The sequence below is a fragment of the Aphelocoma coerulescens genome, unplaced genomic scaffold (genome assembly GCF_041296385.1).
Source record: "Aphelocoma coerulescens isolate FSJ_1873_10779 unplaced genomic scaffold, UR_Acoe_1.0 HiC_scaffold_77, whole genome shotgun sequence".
In the NCBI taxonomy this organism is placed as follows: Eukaryota; Metazoa; Chordata; class Aves; order Passeriformes; family Corvidae; genus Aphelocoma; species Aphelocoma coerulescens.
The window spans coordinates 996,762-1,019,109 of NW_027184063.1; the positions used below are offsets into that span (position 1 = coordinate 996,762).

At 53.5% G+C, this 22,348-nt stretch overlaps 1 protein-coding gene and 1 pseudogene across 3 annotated transcripts; one reads left to right on the plus strand and one right to left on the minus strand.

Moving 5' to 3' along the window:
- The window catches only part of LOC138102496 (zinc finger protein 850-like), a 176,932-nt pseudogene that overhangs the window by 67,814 nt on the left and 86,770 nt on the right, over positions 1-22,348 (minus strand).
- Positions 1,971-7,697, plus strand: LOC138102499 (zinc finger protein 774-like). Of its 3 annotated transcripts, XM_069000196.1 has the most exons (3): positions 1,971-2,064; positions 5,883-5,934; positions 6,121-7,697. In XM_069000196.1, the coding sequence occupies exons 2-3, from the start codon at positions 5,883-5,885 to the stop codon at positions 7,293-7,295; spliced, it is 1,227 nt and encodes a 408-aa protein (XP_068856297.1). In that variant the 5' UTR covers positions 1,971-2,064; the 3' UTR covers positions 7,296-7,697. The 3 variants fall into 3 exon arrangements, with proteins under 3 accessions (XP_068856297.1, XP_068856296.1, XP_068856298.1); XM_069000195.1 differs by having other exon boundaries at positions 5,883-7,697; XM_069000197.1 differs by lacking the exon at positions 5,883-5,934.

The window sequence follows — 22,348 nt, forward strand, 5'->3', positions numbered from 1 at the left end:
AATACCCTCTGCTTGCAGACAGGTCCAAGGGTCAGAGCAGACCCTACTAGCTCAGCTGAAGGGGTCCAAGGAGTAGTTTTTAGAAGTTAAAATGTAACACTCTATGGTAATGTAATAACTCTTATAGGCTGTATGTAAATGCTATAGGATTTGTACCTTGTATTAGATTGGCTAGTGAGAATTAGAATATTCACTACAGAAGATGATTTATTGTATTGTAACAAGCTCCTCGCTCTCTTAACTCCTCTCCTCTTAGTAATGCTCTTCTCCTCTTAGTAACTCTCTTAGTAACTCTCTTAGCTCTTAGCTCTCTCGCTCACTCTCTCTCCCTCTCTTACACCTTGGGCCTGCTTGGAGCTGCAGCTGGCAGCTCTAAGCAGTGCCTCTGTACCCACGCCCTCTGCAATAAACTGCATGCTCCAAAGACCTGCTTATAGAGATCTCTCGTCTCCATCCGTCCATCCCCGCCGGGCCCGACCGAACCCACACCCTCATCACCATCATCACCATCAGTTTCGACACCTAGTCATTCCCAGACGCTCCCAGTGGTCCCAGGAAGGTGTTTGTTATCCCAGTATCATACCAGTCATGCCCAGTATATCCCAGTTGCCTCTAGCATGCATCCAGTCCTTCCCAGTTACTCCAGTTTGCTTGCAGCATGATCCCAGTTTCTCTCAGTTGCTCCCAGTAGCCCAAAGTGTGATCCCAGTTGCTCCATTTCAACACCAATATGATCCCAGTCACCTCCAGTATGATCCCAGTCACATGCCAGCACTCCCAGTATGGTCCCAGTATAATCCCAGTTATTTCCAATCACTCCCAGTATGGTCAGAGTTTCATCCCAGTTATTTCCAATCACTCCCAGTACGGTCCCAGTTGGCTCCAGCATGGTTCCAGTTGCTTCCTAGATCAACCCAGTCAATCCCAGTACGTGATTTGCTCCCAGCGTGCTAGCAGTTACCCCCAGTATGGGGGATGATATGCATGCTGTGTTCCCAGTCACTCTCAGATACTCCCAGTATTAGTCCAGTCACTCCCAATAGGATCCAAATATGACCCCAGTGTGCTCCCAGTCACTGCCAGTATGAACCAGTTGCCCCCCACAGGTTCCAGTTGCTCTCTTTCACCCTCACTTTTGTTCCAGTCACTCCCAGTCACTCCAAATTCGTCCCAGTAGCTTCCAGCATGATCCCATTTGCTCACAACCACTCCCAGTCAGCCTCTGTGTAGTCGCACTCACTGCCAGTATGATCCCAGTCACCTCCAGCATCATCCCAGTTCATCACAGTAGAAGCCCAGTTGCTTCCAATCACCCCCAGCATGCACCCAGTCACTCCCAGTTGCTCCTGGCACAATCCCAGTTGCTCCCAGCTGCTCCCGGTCACCCTCAGCATGATTCCAGTCACTCCCAGTGTATCCCATTTGCCCCCAGCATGGTCTCAATTGGCCCCAAAGGCTCCTACTCACTCCCAGTATGATCCCAGTATGATCCCAGTCTCCCTCAGTGTGATTGCAGTCTCCCCCAGCATGGGCCCAGCTGCTCCCAGTATGATCTCAGTACGATCCCAGTACAAAGGAGTGACTGCCAGTGAAGCCACTCCTGGGATCCCCCAGCCCTCTCTGCGTTCCCCCTCCCGGCTCTCCAGGCTCCGAGAGGAACCCCAAGGGTTGCAAGTCCCCACCCAGGGTCCCCAGCAAGGCCCAGTTTGGATGTGCAGCCCCCAGTGTTCCGAGTTTCCCTCTCCTTTCCCCGGGCCGGGTTCCCCCGCCCCCAGCGGGTGGGAGCAGCCGAGAGCCCCGCGCTGCCCATCCCGACCTGTCCCGGCTCCATCCCCGCTGCTCCCGCGGGCTGCGAGGGGCTCGGGAACGGGGCAGGGGGAAGGGGAGGAGGAGGAGGCGGAGGTGGGATTGGGGAGGGGCGGGAGGAGGAGGAGGGAGGAGGGAGGAGGGAGGAGGGAGGAAGAGGCGGAGCAGCAGCGGGAAGCTGGAGGAGAGGAGGAAGCGCTGGGCTCCAGCGCTCCCTGAACTCGCAGCCCCCCGGGACCATCGCCCCCCGTCCCGCAGGTGCCCGGGGAGGGGGAGCTCGCCCCAAATGTCCCGGGAGGTCCCTGGGTTTGGGGTTTTTTGGGGGGATGTTTGGAGCTTGCGGGACTCCAAAGCCGAGCCGCAGATGCCCTCGGGGGGACATCGTGGGGTCCCGGGCGGTGTTTTTGGGGGTCCCGGTGCCGGCAGAGCCCCGGCGGGGGCGGGGGGATGCGGGTCCCCCCGCGTTGGGGGTTGGGCTTCCCGGGCCGGGCCCTCCGAGCTCTGCCGGGGCCACGTGGGGACCACGCGGGGGCGGGGGGACACCGGTTTTGGGGACCCCCGGGAGCCCCGGCTTCCCTAAGCGGGACCCCAGAGAGAGGAGACCCCCAGAACCCCAAAGCGGGGACCCCGAGGGGGGGGACCCCTGGGATTGGCGGGACCCCGGCAGGGGGGTCTGGGGGCTGGAGGGGCGGCATGGCCGGGAAGGGGGCTCGGGGATCCCGGGGTCGGGAAATGGCTGCTCCCAGTATGAGCCCAGTCACTCCCAGTCATTTTACCATTATGATGCAATTTGCCCCCAGCATGGTCCCAGTTGCTCCCAGTTCCTTCCCCTTTTGTCTAGTGTGTTCCCAGTTCTTCCAGTTGCCCCAGCATAGTCCTAGTCATTCCCAGTATGATGCCAGTCTCTCCCAGCAGGGCCCCAGTCACTCACACTTGCCCCCAGTGTGGCTCCAGTGTGGTCCCCGTTCCCCCCAGCACATTCCCAGTTGCTCCCAGTGTGGTCCCAGTCACCACCCGCATGGTCTCAGACACTCCCAGTATATTGCAGTTGCCCTGAACATTCTCGTGGTCATTCCCAGGCACTCCCAGTTACCTTGGCATGGTGCAGTTAACCCCCAATTTTATCCCAGTCACTGCCAGTACATCCCAGTTGTCACCAGCATGCATCCTATCATTCCCAGTTGCTCCCAGTCTGATCTCAGTGTATCCCCAGTAGGCTCTCAGCATTGGCCAGGTGGCTCCCAGTCAGGGTCCGTTGACACCCACTATAATCCCAGTATGATCCCAGTCACTTCCAGTATGATGCCAGTGGCCCCCAGTGTGCTCCCAGTTGTTGCCTGCCAGTGCCAGCATGAGCCCAGTAGCCTCCTGTATGATCCCCGTGACTCCCTGTCTCTCCCAGTATGTCCCATTCACTCTCAGCATGCTCCCAGTCCTTCCCACTTCTTCCCAGTTGCTTTCAGCATGATTCCAGTTGCTCACAGCCATTCCCAGTCAATCCCAGGATGATTCCTTCAACCCTCAGTATGATCCCAGTCTCACCCAGCTGCTCCCACCGTGATTCCAGTATGATCCCACTTGCCCCCAGCATAGTTCCAGTTGTTCCTGGTTCCTCCCAATATCATCCCAGTTGCCCCTAGAACAGTCCCAGTCACGCCCAGTTGCCCCAGGATAGATCCAGTTGCTCCCAGGTACCTTCAGCATGGTCCCAGTTGTCCCCAGCATGGTCCCCGTTGTCCCCAGCATGGTCCCAGCTGTTCCCAGTGTGATTCCAGTAAGCCCCCGTATGGTTACAGACACTCCCAGTATATCCCAGTTTGCTTCAGCATGCTTGTAGTCATTCCCACACACTCCCAGTTGCCCCAGTAAGGTTCTAGTTCCCTCAAAATGATCCCAGTCTTTCCCAGTTTCTCTCAGTTGCTTCCAGCATGGTCCCAGTTTCTGGCAGTTGCCAAAGTGTTGTCCCAGACCCCCAATATGATCCCAGTTCTCCCCAAATGTGATCCCAAATGCTCCCTCTCAATGCCAGTATGATCCCAGTCACTCCCAGATACTCCCAGTATTATTTCAGTCATGCCTAGAGTGATTCCCTGTCACTGCCAGTGTGGGCCCAGTTGCTCCCAGTATGAATCCAGTCACTCCAAATATGATCCCATTTGTTCCCAGCATTGTCTCTTTTGCTCCCAGTCACCTCCAGTATGGTTCCAGTCACGGCCAGCACCTTTCCAGTTACTCCCAGTCTGATTCCAGTATGATTGCAGTCACTCTCAGATACCCCCAGTACTATTCCAGTCACTGCCAGTATGATCCCAGCCAGTTCTGGTAGGATCCCAGTATGACTGCGGCATGGGCACAGCTGCTCTCATGATCTTCCAGTGTGGTTCCAGTTTAATGCACTTACCCCTAGTATAGTCCCTGTCACTCCCCATATGATCCCAGTCCCTCCCAGCATTGTCCCAGTCGTGCCCAGTTGCCCCCAGTTCAGACCCAGTCACTCCCACTTTCTCCCAGTAGCTCCCAGCATGGTCCATTTCTCCCCAGCATGGTCCTGGTTGTTCCCATTCAATCCCAGTCAATCCCAGTATGGTTACAGATACTCCCAGTATATCCCAGTTGGCCTCAGCATGCTTGTAGTCATTCCCAGTCCCACCCAGTTGCCCCAGTAAGGTTCCAGTTACCCCAGTACAAAGCAGTCACTGCCAGTGATGCCACTCCTGGGATCCCCCAGCCTTCTCTGTGTTCCCCCTCCCCGCTCTCCAGGCTCCGAGAGGAGCCCCAAGGGCTGCAAGTCCCCACCTAGGGTCCCCAGTAAGGGCCAGTTGGGATCTGCAGCCCCCAGTGTTCCCAGTTTCCCTCTCCTTTCCCCGGGCCGGGTTCCCCCACCCCCAGCAGGTGGGAGCAGCTGAGAGCCCCGCGCTGCCCATCCCGACCTGTCCTGGCTCCATCCCCGCTGCTCCTGCGGGCTGCGAAGGGCTTGGGATTGGCAGACCCAGGGTGTCGCTGGTCCTGGGGAGAGGAGGAGGAGGGGTGGGATAGGAGGAGTGGGAGGAGGAGGAAGAGGAGGGACAAGGGAGGATGAAGAAAAGGAGAAGGAAGTACAAGGTTGAGCGCTCCCTGAATTTGCAGCCCCCCACCCAAGGGAGCATTGCTCCCTCATTCCACAGGTGCCCGGGAAGGGGGAGCTTGGCCCAGATATCCTGGGGGTCCCTGGATTGGGTTTTTTGGGGGGATGTTTGGAGTTTGAAGAACTCCAAAGCTGAGAAGAAAATGCTCCTTGCAGGAAAATTGGGGGAATCCCCAGGAGGTTTTTTTGACGGGTCCTGGTGGTGGTGCCAGCAGAGCCCTGGCAGCGGGCAGGGGGATGTGAGGTCTCCCCCTGCAGTGGGGGTTGGGTCTGCCTGGGTCAGGCATGGCCACCTCCAGCCCAGAGCCATGTAGCTGCGGGACCCCCAGGAGAGCTAGAGGGGGCATCCTCAGGACCCCCAGAGTGGGGGGAGCAGAGAGGAATGGTACCAGGACCAGGGGAGCCCTGGCAGTCTGGAGGAGGAGACCCCTGTGACCCCCAGGAGCCCAAAGTGGGGAGCCCAGAGAGGGGAGAGCCCAGAGAGGGGGCAGTGCCATGTTTCGCGGGACCCTCAACAGCCTGGTGAAGGGGAGGGGAACTCCTAGGGCCCCCCTCACCCCGAAGCAGAGAATAACGGGAGAAGGACCCCTTGGACCCCATAACCCCCAGCATCCCCTTAGTCGGGAGACCAAGGTGGGAGCTTTTTGGATTGCTGGACTCCCAGCAGCCTGGGGAGGGCAGGGACCAAGTAGATGGGGGACCCCAATACAAGCATGACTCCCAGCAGCTGGGACAGGGGGGAACCCCCCAACATCAGAGCAGGGGGACTAGAGAGGGGGAGCTCCTGTGAGGCTTTTTCAGGGCTGAATCTTGGTGTTTGGGAGGTTTTTCTGGGCCCCAGATGCCCGTTGACTTGTAGAGATGGACTTGAGCAGGGGGACATTCAAACTTAACATGCTCATTCTTTGTTTTTCCCCCAAACCATTATTTCCCATTCCCAAACCTTGGCCAGATGGAGGAGGAGGCTGTGAGGAAGAGGAAGATGTCCCAGGACCCCCAGGGAGGTGAAGAGGAAGTCCCTGCCCCTTTCCCCCTCTCCTCTGCTCCATCTCCCAGCCCAGCATCGCCCCTGGCTGCAGGACAACCCCACTGCCGATGCCGTCCTGCCAGGGATGGACTGGAGGGATCTCCTTCCCCTTCCATGTGGCACGTAGGCAAATCCCATCCTTTCCTTGTCCTTCCTCCCCCAGACAAGGAGCTGAGGGTGGAGCCCAGGGAGGACAAATCCCTGCAGCAGAACCTGGTGGAAGAGGCTGTTTTGAGCGGCTCCATGGCGCAGGAATCCAACGGGAAGGAAAAGCCCTGGAGATCCTGCAGGAGGAGAGGCTGCAAACACAGCCCGGAGAGCTGTGAGGAGGAAAGACCCACCCTGTGCTGGGAAGGCAACCAGAGATCCAGCCAGAGCTTGGACCTGGTGGTCCACGAGCAGCTTCAAACTGGAGAGAAGCCCCACAAGTGCTTGGAATGTGGGAAGAGCTTCAACAAGAGCTCCGCCCTGATCCGCCACGAAATGATCCACACTGGGGAGAGGCCCTACGAATGTGGTGAATGTGGGAAGGGCTTCAGAGGCAGTTCTGACCTGCTTCGCCACCAGATGATCCACACTGGGGAATGGCCCTATGAGTGTGGGGAATGTGGGAAGAGCTTCAGAGAAAGCTCCAGCTTGATCATCCACCGGAGAACCCACACTAGGGAGCGGCCGTATGAGTGCCTGGAATGTGGGAGGAGCTTCAGGCACAGATCCAGCCTGACTGTCCACCAGAGGCTCCACACTGGGGAGAGGCCCTATGAGTGTGGGGAATGTGGGCAGAGCTTCAGACAGAGCTCTGAGCTGATCATCCACCAGAGGAGCCACACCGGGGAGAGGCCCTACGATTGTCCTGAGTGTGGGAAGAGGTTTCAGACCAGCTCTCATCTCCTCCTGCACCAGCGGACTCACACGGGGGAGCGGCCTTTCCGCTGCCCTGACTGCAGGAAGGGCTTCAAACGCAACTCCCACCTTGTCAGGCACCGGCGAATCCACACTGGGGAGGGGCCCTATGAGTGTCCCGAGTGTGGGAAGAGGTTTCAGACCAGCTCCAGTCTCCTCAAGCACCAGCAGCTTCACACAGAGGACAGGCCCTTCCGCTGCCCCGAATGTGGGAAGGGCTTCAAACGCAGCCCCCACTTCATCAGGCACCGGCTCACCCACACTGGGGAGAGGCCCTATGGGTGTCCCGAGTGTGGGAAGAGCTTCAGCCAGAGATACAACCTCATCTGCCACCAGAAGATCCACACCAGGGAGGGGCTCTACGAGTGTCCCGAGTGTGGGAAGAGCTTCACCCAGAGCTCAGCCTTGATCAGACACCAACAGAAGCACCGGTAAGTGAAGCCCTGCGAGTGCCCCGGCTGCGGAAGAGCTTCATCCGCTGCTCCAACTTCATCCCCCACTGAAGGACCCACATTCCCTGTATCCATGTTGGGAAGATACCTGGCTGGTTGTCTCCATATCCTTCTGAATCCCCATAGGCACCAGGGAAGATAATGTTTGGGAGGATTTGGGGGTTCTGAGGAGATATGAAAGAGTTTTCTGCATCGCTTTGCACTCCAGAAGATGAGAGGCCTCGATCTGTCACCTTAAAACCACTGAATCCCAGTGAAAAATGTTGAGTTCCCACTCCAAATGTCTCAGTCACATTCCAAAAGTACTTGACCCTACAGCCCCCTCAAAATCGCCAGGAGGGGCTGGATGGGCATTCAGAGGGTCTGGACGGAGTGGGAGGTACATGGTGAGGGGGGGTGGGGGGAGGGTGTGGGGGGGTGAGTAATGGGTGGGGGGCAGGGGTTTGGAATGAGGGGCTGAAGGCTGGGGATGATGAAGCTGGGGGGAATCTCTTTTCTTGGTATCTCCCACATCTGAGGGCATTTGGGTTATTCCCTGTTCCTGAGGGGTTTTTTGGGTGTGGCGATGGTAGCAGCTGCTGCTGAGGTAACCAGGGAGCCAAGAAGGGCCAGGGCAACATTGGACTCACGGTGGGCTGGCACCGAAGTGTAGAATCTCTCCCTGGGTTATGGAGAGTTCCCACAGTCCTTTACTGTGGTATGTAAATTGTTTTATAGTTGGCCAGTTGGCCCTCCGCCTAGTTCTGTGTAGATCTCATTGAATATGTATGCCCCCTAGTTAATATGTGTAATGTTCTGGAAGTTTCTCCACTCCTTGACACCCCATAGTTCTCTGTCCCTATTTCTGCCTCCCCCCTTCCCTGGTTTGTTGTTCCCCTGTCACTCCAGGTTCCCTCCTCTATCTAGCCCTCACCTGATTGGTTTCTGGCACTCTGCCTGCCCCCAAAACCCCAAAAAATAAAAATTAAAAGAAAAAAATATATCCTTGAACCCTCCTCTGTCAGGACCATTTTGTCACTGGACCCTCCTGCGTGTGTTTTGGAATAAACCTCATTGGAATCTACACAAAAGGCCTATTTCGCCTCTTTATCTCTGGTGACGTGACTTGATATCCATCAGGGCTCATGTTGGCGCAAGGCTTCTGTGAGCAGAGCCTGGCGCTGTCATGCTGAAGCTGAGTATCCGGGATACTAGTGGAAGCAGCCCCAACCAGGACGCTCTCCAGGAAGGACATGGTGGCCCCCCACACCAACAAGCCAGAGTGTGTCATAGTGGCGCCCAAACAGGGACCTCTCCCAGAGGTTCCTGTGGAGTGTGTCCTTGGCAGTCAAAAAATCGCTGAGTGTTCGCCTCAGGTCAGCTGCTTCTCTGAGTAGGCACTTCAGTTTCATTAAGTGTCCTCCGAGGGATGGCCAGCAACCCTCTGAGTTAAAGAGGATCGGCTAGGCCAGAGGACTACCGCAAAAAGCCTTTTTTCCTGCCGATGCTTTGAGACTGGTGAGTAGCGCCTGGCAGGGCTGTTTTGTTCATTTGTCCCTTTCCTTTTGGTGGTGGGTGAGGTAGTTTTGGGGAGATGGGAGCAAGTCTATCCCAGCCCCAACAGGAGATATTCCTCTAAGCTGAGGGTTCCCTAAAAGCAGGCAAACATAAGTTTTCTAAGGGGCTTCTTAAACACTTTGTTCACTGGAATTTTTTATACTTTCCAAATGTGATGGTTGAGTCGGTTAAGACATTAAGTTTTTGGGATAGAGTTGGGGAGAGATTGTCGGTGTTGGGGAGAAACACGGATCGTTCTGTGGGGAAGTTTTTTCCTTTACTGGTTTCGATTTACAGTTAGAAATATGGGGAGTAGCTTGGGTGTTTGTAAAAGTCCTAATCCCTTTTGGAACGTTCCCCATCCGCCTCTACCCTATCCCCATGTTCCTAATCTCTTTAACCTGTTTCTGGGGGAACTGGGAGGTGTAGCCCACCTTGCGGTGCACGGTTGCCACCATCTCCCTGACTCCTCTCGGTCTCCCCGTTTCTCTTTCCATGACAGTGAGTGCACCACTGCCCCCAGACTGTTCACAAAATGACGCCAGCCTCGTGGCCAGGCCCGCCATTTTGTCCCCGTCCTGCCCCATCATTCCCACCGAAAACCACAGCTCCTCCCTTGTTCCACCCCTTGCAGTGATAGGTGCCCTTCCTTTGGACCCCTCCCTTGCACCCCTTGCATCACTGAGTGTAACCGTTCCACAACCCTCCCCTTTCACCGAGAATCCCTTTCTGGTCATGGATTCTACCCAACTCCCCACCCCTTCCATCGGCAGCCCTGCCCCTTACTGGTTTCTGGTTCCCACGCCACCTCTTCTGGTTCCCATGTTCCTGGGGCCAGAAGTGGGAGTGACAAAGGCCAGAACCAGGGCGGGGAGGGTGCAGTTTTCGCTGTCCCGGTCTTGTACAACAGGACTGGGAATTCCTGGTGGGAACCATTTCCATATGCCCCCCTGAAGGAACTGTGTAAATCTGGCAAGGAATTTGGGTGGGAGTCCCCTTACTTCAAAGGCTTAATCCAAGCTACCTTCACCACCAATGCTCTGGTTTCGCATGATATAAAAACAATTATGTCATGCATCCTTTTCCCTGGCTGAGTACCTCCCATGGGAGAGGACTTGGAAAAAGCAGCTTAGGGATCTCCTTTTGACATACCAAAGGGATCCTGCTAAGGCACATCTCACAATGGACCAGTTGTGTGGTGAGGGTCAGCTTTCAAAGCCCCAGGATCAGGCTGCGAACCTTCCCGAGCCAATCCCGAGTGACATAAAAAATCACAGCACAACAGGCCTTATCCCTGACCCCCATGGCCAGCTTTACACACATCAAACAGGCTCCCCAAGAGTCATTTGTTAAGTTTGTGGACAGGCTCCAGGAAGCTGTGGTGAGGCAAGTTAACAACATAGAGGCCCAGGGAGAGCTGCTCAGCACTCTGGCTAAAACAAACGCCAGTGAAGCCTGCCAATTGATGTTGAGGGCGCTCCCCCTGGACTCGCCTCCCACCCTTGATCACATGATCGAGGCATGTTATGAAGCTGGTCCCTTTGGACACTGCCACCATCCAAATAAGCTGGGGGGGGGGGGGTGTAGTGGAAGCTATGGAGAATTCCCGGCCAGGGAACCTTCCATCGGGCTGCAGAGACACACGCAATTGCTTTAATTGTGGAAGCCCTGGCCACTTTGCAAAAAACTGTCCTAAGCCTCAAAGTTTTCACCAATTCCCCACACCTAATAAACCTTCTGAGCCTGTTCCTGCAGACTGCTCTAAGTGCTCGGCGTGCAGGTACTGTCAACACCAACAAACCAGGGAAACCAGAAGCAGAGTGCGGAGTGGCACCGTGCGATGACACAAAATTAATGGCTGAGCTCCCCAAGCCTGCTAACTTTGACAACGAGAAAGTCTTGAAAAGGTGGGAACTAGAATGACGGGTTTCCCTGGTGAGTGCTTCCTCCATCCACTTTAAAAGGTAGGTTCAGAGACAAATTGTGGCCAAATGGGCTTTTTTAGTTCCAGCAAATGCAGAGCTCTTGGTTATGACTGATCCCATGCGGGGTCCACAAGAACTTTACATTGAACCCAGTGTTCAGGAAATTGACTCGGACGGGACTGTTACATTTTTTGCAGCTTGTGGCAACCCACCCTTCTTCCTAGCTGAAGGACAGGTGGTTGCTCAAGCTCTCATCGTTCCTAAGGACTATCCTAGGTGCTGCAGAACCCCTTCCATGTGGTGGACGGAACTTGTGGGACGGCACAAACCCACCATCAACTGCCACCTGCGCAACGACAAAGACATCATCAGCTTGTCTGGCACGGTAGACATGGGGGCCGATGTGACAGTTGTCTCTAGAACAGAATCACCCCAGGGATGGAGAATGAAACTGGTAGGTGGGAGAGTCACCAGAATTGAGAGGACAGCTGCTGCTGAGCAGAGCATTGAAAATATTCTTATCGAGGGTCCTGACAAATACATTGTGTCAGTCGGACCGCTTATCATTGACACTGGCCTTACCCTGTGGCGACGGGACCTATTGTCCCAATGGGGGATTCACCTTTAGATTCCCTCACCCTGGGATCTTCAGTAGGGGCCACTGCGGGGTGCAATACCCCACACCTAAGTTGGAAAACCGACACTTCAGTGTGAGTTGACCAGTGGCCCTTGACCCGGGAAAAATTAAGCACCCTTGAGTCCCTAGTGGAGGAGGGCCAAAGGCAATATAGTTCCATCAAATAGCCCTTGGAAGTCCCCTGTTTTTGTACTTAAAAAACCAGGCAAAGACAGGTAAAGGCTCCTCCACGACCTCAGAAAAATCAATGAGGTGATTGAGGACATGGGTCCCCTCCAACCAGGCATGCCATCGCCCTCTATGCTCCCTCAGCATTGGCCAGTAGTGTCATCAATATTAAAGACTGTTTTTTCAGAATCCCTCTTCATCCATGTGACACTCCTCAGTTTGCCTTCTCTGTCCCATCTATCAACCGGCAGGTACCATTGGTGAGTCTTGCCGCAAGTCATGAAGAAGTCCCCAACCATCTGCCAGTGGTACATAGCGGAAGTCCTGTCCCCAATCCGCAAAACATTTCCTAGAGCAATCATCCTTCACTACATGGATGATATCTTGATCTGCGCACCCAATGAAGACCAACTGAAAAAGACATTAAACTACACCATTCATGCCATCAAGGAAAAGGGCTTTGAGATACACCCTGACAAGATACAGTGTACCACCCCATTGACCTATCTGGGTCTTCGCATCGGGGAAAAGACCATCGTGCCCCAGAAGATTACCATTCAAGACAACCCGAGGACCCTAAGAGATCTCCATCAACTCTGTGAGTCCATCAATTGGGTCCGTCTTTTGCTGGGACTCATGATGGAGGACCTCGCGCCTTTGTTCCAGCTGCTAAGGGGCTGTGAGGACCTTGACTCTCCCTGGACTGTCACCGCAGAGGCCTAGGAGGCAATCAGTAAGGTACAGCTAGCCTTAGCCTTGAGGCAAGCACACCAGGCTAGACCAGACTTACCCTATAGTCTGATCATTTTGGGTAAGACACCACACTACCCTTCCCTCATTTTCCAATGGGACGTGGTGCAGAAGGATCCTCTTCTTATAGAGTGGGTCTTTCTGCCACACCAACCGTCCAAGAGTATAACAATGCCGCAGGAATGTATGGCTCAACTGATCATCAGGGCCAGAGCTTGCCTCCGTACCCTTGCGGGATGCGATTTTACATGCATACACCTTCCATTAATGATTGGTGACTTAGAACATTTGTTACAGAACAATGAGCACCTCCAGTTCGCCCTGGACAGTTATCCAGGCCAAATGTCAGTTCACAAACCGCAACATAAGCTCTTCAGTGCTAATTTTAATTTGACTCCAAAACAGCTCCAGAGTAAAATTCCCTTAAAGGGAATTTTACCCTGACTGTGTTCACAGATGGCTCTGGATCATCCCAGAAGTCGGTGATGACTTGGCGGGATCCTCTGACCCAAGAGTGGGAGACTGATGTTAAAGTAGTGGACGGGTTCTCTGCACGTGGCACAACTGGCAGCTGTCGTCAGGGCCTTCGAGAGGTTCAAGTAACCATTTAATTTGATGACGGATTTGGCTTACGTGGCTGGAATAATTGCCAGGGCAGAACACGCCTTATTAAAGGAGGTTGCAAATCCACGCTTACCTAGGCTACTCTCACAGTTAATATACTTCATCTCCCACCGAGAGCACCCCTTTTATGTCATGCATGTAAGATCACATGCTGACCTACCTGGACCAATCACAGAGGGGAATCGGAGAGCAGATGTTCTGGAGATGCCTGTCCAAATCCCTAACTTACCAAATACCTTGGAACAGGCTAAATTGAGCCACCATTTCTTTCATCAGAACGTTCCCGCTCTAATGAGAATGTTTGGATTCAAGAGAGATCAAACAGGCGCGGTAGTGGTGACATGCCCTAATTGCCAACAATATCAACTTCCAGCACTGGGCGTGGGGATAAACCCCCGGGGGCTCTCTTGTCGGCAGCTATGGCAAATGGATGTTACCCACATTGTGGAATTTGGGAGGCTTAAATACGTACATGTTAGCATTGACATTTTTTCAGGTTCACATGCTCACTTAAAAAAAGCTGAGGTACTCATTAAGAATCTTGAAAGTGGAAAATGGGAAGGCCCCTTTCCATTGATAACCTGGGGGTGAGGATATGCTTGTGTTTCCACAGATTCCAGTCCAAGATGGCTACCTGCAAGAGTTGTCCGACCAGCCTTGGGTACTCTAGCTTCATAATCAGCTTGTGGGGAAGATAAACTCTCCTGAAGTCATGTTCCTAACTGATCTTAATAAGGTTTTTAGGCAATTTTATAAGGATTTTAGGGAAACCCTCTCAGTCGAGGTTTAAGGCTCTGGCCAAGCCCTAGCCCTGGCATACTGGAGATGATACCATCAAACCCAGTTGTTTCTGCTCTAAAAGTGTAATCAAGTCACTTTGACTTGTTGATTTGCTCTTTTCAAAGCTGGACCCTCTTTCAAAGTAAATTTGGAAGTTTTGCCTAGGAAAGACTTTCTGAGTCTTCTGTGTGAAACAGGACCTCCCAGCAGTTGCAGACTCTGAGTGATTGAAAAAGTTTTAGACAACTTTACGTTGCTCCTCAAAGTTATGTCTGTTTATTCACTGTAACTTATTCACTGTAACACTGTAAGAGCTTATTTGGTTTGGGCAGTGGGCCAAACATGTTCTAATGTTAGAAGTGTTTTGTTTCATAATTCCTATTTGTATAAAACAAAAAACGGGGATTTATGGGGAGAAATAAGATAGAATTGGGTTGTGAGCTGTAAGACCTGCCTGCAGAGGCACATGGCAGCACAAAGGAGCACATGACAGCACAGAGAAGGTTGTCCCCACCGGACCCTGGGGGGAGAAGGTGTCACATGGCAGACCCCTATGGAGAGGAGCCTGCCGGGAGCTGACAGACGGGTTAACAGTGAGTGATCATCCCATAGAAGGAAGTGTGCTGCTGATGTGGCAACATGGGATAGGTCACAGGGTAGTGAGGATTAGCATATAAGGAAATACTGCGCCTTAGAAAAGTGTATAAAAGCAGCTCATTCCTTTGAATAAATGATTCAGATCCCCTGCCTGGGTCCATGCTTTAATTGCCAACAGGTAGGGTGTGGTCTATGTGAGGGGTGTGGTCAGTGGAAGGGGTGTGGTAAATGGGAGGGGTGTGGTGAATGGGGTGAGTATGGTCATTACAGTGTGGTCAATGGAAGTGTGGTCAACGGGGTTTGGTCATTGGGCTGCATGTAGTCAATATGGAGGTGTGGTCAATGGATGTGGTCATTGGGGTGGTCCAAGGGGATGTGGTAAATGGGTGTAGTCAGTGGAGGTGTGGGCACTGAGGGTGTGGTCAGTGAGAGTGTGGTAATAAAGGGAGTGTGGTCAATCAGGATATGGTCAATGGGGATGTGGTCATTAGGGAGGATGTGGTCAGTGGGGTGCAGTCAATGTTTGTGGTCAGTGGAGGTGTGGTCATTGGGGTGTGGTCAAATTAACCAACTCCGAGTGGCTCAAATCCGCACATCACAAAAAGAGTTTCACCAAAGATGTCAACCCCACAAAAAGAGAGTATGATGCTGCCTACTGGTGCAATTACACCAGCTCCACACTGTTGGCGTCCACTATCAAACCCAGAGTGCTCCACTGGGGAGTGTTTCTTATTTGCAGAGACAGGGTTTGGGCTGCAATCCCTTCCCGTCTTCAAGGAGGGCTGTGCACTCTTGGAAAGCTTACCCTGCTAGCACCCAACAAAACACAAATTATCAATTGGCGTAACAGAAATCAATTGGCCCGCAAAAAAAGATCCATTCAACAATTGGATGAAAATTGTAATAGTGAAATTGTCGATTGGTCTCACACAAAAAAGGCCATGGCATCCTTATTCCTTCCATGGAAAGAATAGGGCCAAGGCCTTAGGTGATATTAGTCACCTTGAGTGCTGGCTTGGCAAGCAAGCCAATTTAACATCGAGTGCACTCAGCCAGCTCCTCAAAGACGAGGAAACCACCAGGCAAGCCATGCTCCAGAATAGGGCTGCAATTGACTCCCTGTTACTGGCACACAGCCACGGCTGCGAGGAGTTTGAGGGACTCTGTTGTTTCAACCTTTCCTCGCACAGCCAGAGCATCCATGGGATGATCCAGAAGATGCAGGACCACATAAAAGACCTAAAGAAGGATGTAGGCAGATGGTTTGATGGACTCCTGGGGAAGTGAGGACTGTCAAGTTGGGTGGCCTTGATATTAAAACTATCCTATGGGTTATTTTGATCATTTTTCTGGTTCTATTTCTTTTTAGTTGTCTTAAGAGTTTTTTGTTGAATGCTGTGGGAAAAGCCTTCTTTTTAAGTAAAGAAGGGGGAGATGTTGCAGTGGTTGAATCCACTGCAGGAATGACCAGGAAGCCACACAGCCTCAGAACAGTGGAGGTCCGCTGGTGGGCAGGCTCAGTGGTCTAAGACCACCCCCCTTTCGACCTTTTTAAGTTCATGTTCTAGATAGTTCTCCTTTCCTTGATACCCCACTGGTTCCCGTGTCTCTTGTTCCACCCCTCGCCTTTCCCACTGGTCACTGTCCTGTCATCCCACTCCCTCTCCACCCCCTGGTCCCCAAAGAATAAGCTCTGATGTTCTGCCCCTCCCCTGGTGCCGATCCAGATAAAACCCTGGACCTTGCAGTATTTTGTGTTCTTTGTCCCTGGATCCCTTCGGGCAGGGACCTCAATAAACCCCTTTGTATGGAACTCTGTATGAAGGACCCCTCCCACCTCTCTGTCCTGGGCAATGCTGCAGAAGCTGTCAGGCTCTGTGTGTGTGTGTGGCAGCGAGTATCCACCTACTACAGTGTGTCAGAGTGTGTCCAAGTTCGTTCGCGTGGCACCCCCCGGAGCAGCTCTGGTGGGACGTGATTGGGATGGATGTGACACTCTTTCCACCCCCCCCTACACCCAGCATATCAGTGTCACTTTAGAACTTTGGTTCCATGAGGTTCCATAACCTCACTGTGGTCTCCTGAGCTCCATTAGGCCCTGCTGTAAGGCAGTGGAGCCTTGGTTCCATGGGGTTCCATAACCTCACTATGGTCTCTTGGGTGACATGATGCACCACTGTGTCACATTGGAGCCTTGGTTCCACAAGGTTCCATAACCTCACTATGGTCTCCTGCGTTCCATGAGGCCCTGCTGTGAGATATTTGAGCTGCAGTTCCATGAAGTTCCAGAACCTCACTATGGTCCCTTGGGTTCCATGAGACCATGCTGTGTCACTTTAGAGCCTTTGTTGAGGTTATGAGGTTCCATAACCTCGCTCTGGATTTACTCATGAGGTGCATTCAGACCTGCTGTCTCACACTGGATCCTTGGTTCCATGAGGTTCCATACCATGACTATGGCATCTTGGATTCCATGAGGCTCCTCTGAGTCACATTAGAACCCTGGTTCCACTGGGTTCCAGAAGCTAACTGTGGTTTCTTTTATTCCATGATTCCCCACTGTGTCACACTGGAGCCTTGGTTCCATGAGGTTCCATAGAGTCACAATGGAGTCCTGTGTTCAATTAGGCCTCCCTGTGTCACACTGGAGCCTTGGTTCCATAAGATTCCATAGCCTTCCTATGCTCTCCTGTGTTCCGTGATGCCCCACTGTGAGACATTTGAGATTTGCAGTTCCATGAGGTTCTGTGACCTCACTATGGTCTCCTGAGCTCCTATAGCCCCCACTGTGTCACATCAGAGCCTTGGTTCCATGAAGTTTCATTTCATCACAATGGTCTCCTGAGTTCATTTAGGCCCCTCTCTGTCACACTGGACTCTTGGTTCCATGATGTTCCATAGCTTCACAATGGTGTCCTGTGATCTATGAGGCCACACTGTGAGACATTTGAGCTGCAGTTCCATGAGGTTCCAGAACCTCAGTATGGTCTGTTGGGTTCCATGAGACCATGCTGTGTTGTGGGAATTAACAGCAGGTCAGCAAGCCTGTCTGGTTCCGACATTGATGTAAGCACAATCTGTTTGTACCCGTGAGAAACAGAAGCAAGAAATCTAAACACTACAGAGAGAGAACAGCAACAAACTTGCACGTGGTGTTTTTCTGAATGCTTAGAATGCTTAGGAGGCTTATGCTGCATAGAACCAATAACAGTATATTATAGTTAAATAATAGCCAATAAGTCTGTTGTAGTAGTTAAGTGACCAATGGATAAGTGACATGAATGATAAACATACAAAAGCGTATAAATGACACTGACTTCATAGCATAAATGTTTTTTTGCCTGGAACTGTTCTGGGGTCTTTATGTGTTGTGCCCGTCTCAACAGCGACACTGTGTCACTTTAGAGCCTTGGTACCATGAGGTTCAAAACCTCACTACGGTCTCCTGAGCTCCATTAGGCCCCGCTGTGTCACACTGGAGCCTTGGTACCATGATGTTCCATAACTTCACTCTTGTCTCTTGGGTTACATGATGCACTGCTGTGTCACATTTGAACCTAAGTTCTAGGAGATTCCATAGAGTCACAGTGGCTCACACTGGAGCCTTTATTCCATTAGTTTCCAATATCTCACGATGGTCTCTTGGGTTCCATGAGACCATGTAGGATAATATTGAATCCATGGTCCCATGAAGTTCCTTGACCACACTATGGTCTCCTGTGCTTCATTAGGCCCTGCTGTGTTACATCAGAGCCTTGGTTCCCTGAGGTTTCAATGCCTCACAATGGTCCCTTGGGTTACATGATGCCCCACTGTGTCACTTTGAAGCCTGGGTTCCATGAGATTCCATAGAGTCACAATGGATTCCTGTGTTTAATGAGGCCCCGCTGTGTCTCACTGGAGCCTTGGTTCCATAAGATTCTGTAACCTCACTATGGTTTCCTGTGTTCCATGAGGCCCCGCTCTTTCACTTTAGAGCCTTGGTTCCATGAAGTTCCGTTTTGTCAGAATGGTCTTCTGAGTACAATTAGGTCCATCTGTGTCACACTGGACTCAGCTCCATGACATTCTGAAATCTCACTCTGCTCTCCTGTTTTCCATGAGACCCTGCTGTGGGACATTTGAGCTGTGGTTCCATGAGGTTCCAGAACCGCACTTTTGTCTCTTGTGTTTCATGAGACCACTCAGTGTCACCTTAGAGATTTGGATCCTTGAAGTTCAACAACCTCACCATGGACTATTGTGTTCCATGAAGACCTGTTGTGTCATACTGGAGCCCATTTTCCATGAGGTTCCATAACCTCACTGTGGTCTCCTGAGCTCCATTAGGCCCTGTTGTGTCATAGTGGAGCCATGGTTGCATGAGGTTCCATAACCTTTCTCTGGTCCCTTGGGTTCCATGAGGGTCCTCTGTGTCACACTGGACCCTTGGATCAATGGGGCTACCTAACCTCCCTATGGTCTCCTGTGTTCCATCAGGCCCTGCTAGGAGACATTCTGAGTCACCCCTGTCCCCCACAGGTGCCCTCACAGGCATCGGGGGGGGGCTGGGCACCATGGGCGTGGTGGGACGGCCAGAGTGCTCCCAGGGGCCTGTGCACCTAGGCACCCACCTGCCCACAGACCCTGCTGTGCCCCCCACCCCACAACCCACGTGGGCTATTCCAAGGTACCCCCCACTCTGACACCCCTCCCACCCCGTCCAGGGGTCCCTGACGCCTGCAGCCATGTGTGAGGGGGAGCAGAGGCACATGGAGCTGGGGACAGGGCCACCACAGCACAGGGATGTCACCTACCCCGTTCCCCACCTCTGTGTGTCCTCTGAGCTCCTGGGAATCTCCAGTCCATGGACCTCGTCAACCTCTTGGAGTCCACAACCATCCCTAGAGGTCCCTGTCCCCCCTAGAGGTCCCCAGCCCCTGCAGGTCCCCACCCATACCAGCACCAGTCATGTCGGTTCCGTTCCACGAGCTCCAGGGTGACATCTCCTGCCACCCTGAGAGCCCTGCCTGAGGACAGGATGTTTCCACTGTCCACAGCACTTTCTGTTGGTTCATGGTGATCTTCAGGGACATGGGGATGGCAGGGACAGAGGGGACAGCAGGGACATCAGGGACAGTGGAGGGGCTGACGTCCCCGGGAGCACGGCTGTGCCTGCCATGGGGAGCTGAGCTGCCACTGCTGGGGGTCTCGCCTTGTACTGGCCCTCGTGGGGCTCGATCAAAATGTGCAACTCTCTCTCTTCCATCTGAAGTGACAGTCCCCAGTCTTCTCCTCTTCTCCCCAGGGCCATGGAAGTGGCATCCAGCCCCTTGGTGACACAAAATGACAGCTGGAGGAGTTGTTGTGGCACACAGCACAGCAGAGACACCCAGAACCTGCAGCAACAGCACCCATGGGTGGGGGGTTTCAGCACTCCCACAGGCCACGGAGGGGCCCCCAATGCACCCCCACACCACAGGGGTCAGGGAACCTCGGACACATCCCCCCAGCCTGGGCACAGCCCAGCCCAGTCCCGCTCCTCCCACCCACTGAGTCCTGTCCCTGCCTGGGACCCGCACAGTGCCCAGTTTGGGGACACCCCCCATGGTCTTCCTGCCCCTGCCCCCAATGAATCTTTGCACTTCCCCAGAGCCCCCAAGCACCTTTGGGGTGACGGCTGGGGGAGGGATGACACTGGGGGGTACCCACCTCCATTCCCAAAGGAGGAGATGTCCCTGGGTGATAAATGATAGCCGTGGAGACAGACTCCCAAAAATGTAGGCAAGCACGGGAACTGTTTGGATGGGGACAGAGACAGGAAGGAAACGGTGGCTCCGGAGGACACATGGGGCCAAGAGGTCACTGCTGTCCCCTGCCCCTGCATTCCCCTAGCCAGGTACAGCTCTCCCAACCCCCTATGGCCCCACAGCCCCAGACACCAACCCCCATCTATAGAGCTCCCCCTCAGTGCCATGGAGACTCTCAAGGCCACCCCCAGCCCCACAGGGTCCCACTTACCCCATCAGATCCGACACCACCTCCAAAGTGACCGCTCCTGGGCACAGCCAGGGCCGTGCTGCCCTGCAGATCCCTGCAAACCACAGTGGCAGCTTCGAGGCCACAACCCGAGTCTCAGACAGTTTCCCACTCTTTATGTCTGGAGCTGACCAAGAAATGCCCCATGGTGGGGTGCCCCTTTCTTGCAGTCACCGCAATGACCAATGGCAAACTGAGCCCTCGCTGAGGCTTTCCCCAGGAGAAGCCGCGTTTGTTTCCCCACAGGGCAGCCTGTTTTTTCGGGGGGCAGTGGGCACAGACTCAACAGCAGCCCTGAAGGAAGCGGGATTGCCCATGGAGCTGCCTGACGCCAAACAGACTTCAGTGTCATGAAGGCAGAGGAGAAGGGATCCCTGGGAGGCCAAGCCAGGCAGAGCTGTTCCAGGTTCCCTTGGCTCCATGGGGCCCAGCAGTGTCACAAAGGTGTCCTTGGTTCCACAGGGCCCCTCAGTGTCACAAAGATGTCCTTGGTTCCACGACACCCAGCAGTGTCACAATGGACCCTGTGATTCCATGAGGACCTGCAGGAGCACAATGGTCTCCTTGGATCCACGGGGCCTCTCAGAATCACAATGGCCCCTTGCTTCCATGGGGCCCAGCAGTGCCCCGATGATCCCCTTGGATCCAATTCCAAATTTACAGTGCTCCCAAGCAAAAATGCAGGAAAAGGAGGAACAGCTCTTTACTATAAAATACAGAGAGAGCAGAACAGAACAAACAACACCACGGGAACAGAAGTTTCCCACCTGCCAAGCACAAACCATCATGGGATACTGCATCCCTGACTCAGCCCCAAGACAGGTTTGAGGAATGAGCCTTGTGGTAGCCCACCCAGTACAGAGGATTTTCCATCTGGCAACACAGGGGATGCTCTGGGGGCTGCTGAGACTGAAATGCTGTGGTTCACAGCTGAAACATTGTTAGGAAGGGCTTTTTGCCCATTATGGCAGAAACTGTATAAAGGAGCTACCACCACCCAAGCACCCCCTGTCCCTGAATGTGCCTCCTGAGGGGAACTTTGGCCTGCAAGTTGAGCTAAGGAACCTTGAGATCAGGGAAAGGGGGACTCTTAGCCAGGGATCTCAGGTCTAGGGAGAAGGAAACAAGGCTGAGAGAGGAGAATGAATCCACCAGAAAGCCAAGGCCAGAGCTGTCCTGAAAATCAGCCCTGGCTGGGGGAGGCCCCAGCCCCCAGACCCATTTGCTGAGGCCAGGTTTGCACCCCCATCCCCCAACCAAGGGGGCAGGAGGAGAGTTTGGGGGTGTGGGGTAACCCCTGCCCAGGGGGAGTGAACACCACCCCCTTACCCAGACTGGCTCAGGTGTGAAACCCCCACCCTGGGAAGGCCACACACACAGGGGACAGTGTCACACTCGCCCCTCCCCAGGGGAGGTCTCTGTCCCTGTCACTCCCTTGCACTCCCTCCTTTTCTCTTTCACAGGCTGGTGGCCTTTGCCAAATGTGAGAATCATTTTTCTCTTCATTCCTGTCACCTTCGTGACAGCTACACAGAGTTTATCCTTCCTTTAAATCATCTGTATTGGGCCGAACGTTCATTTTCCTTTTACAGGAACATGCCAGCAGCTGAGCTGGAGCTGTGCGGGAACCGCTGGACCTTTGAATTGCCACCATAACTGCTTGTGCTGTCGGTTCATTCATGGTTGGGGTTTGTTTGCGTTTTCATCACAAGTGACTTGTGGGAAGAGCAAACATTCCTCCAAGCATTTTAGGTAGAGCTAAGTTTGATTTCTGCCAAGTTTATTTTGTCCGGTGCCCAGGGGATGCTCAAGGGGTCTCTGTGCCTCTCTCCCTGAGGGATGCTGGGGAGGGGCTTGGTGGGATTGTCCCTGTCCCTCTCACCCGAAGGCATTCCCAAGGCAGTGTCCCTGTCCCTCTCACCCTTGGGGATGCTTGGAGGTCTCGGTCCTCCTTGCCCTGGGGGATGCTTGGGGGTCTCCATCCCTCTTGCCCCAGGGAAT

Excerpts from the sequence above, each read along its gene's own strand:
- LOC138102499 (XM_069000195.1), top strand. The coding sequence starts at position 5,883 with ATGGAGGAGGAGGCTGTGAGGAAGAGGAAGATGTCCCAGGACCCCCAG.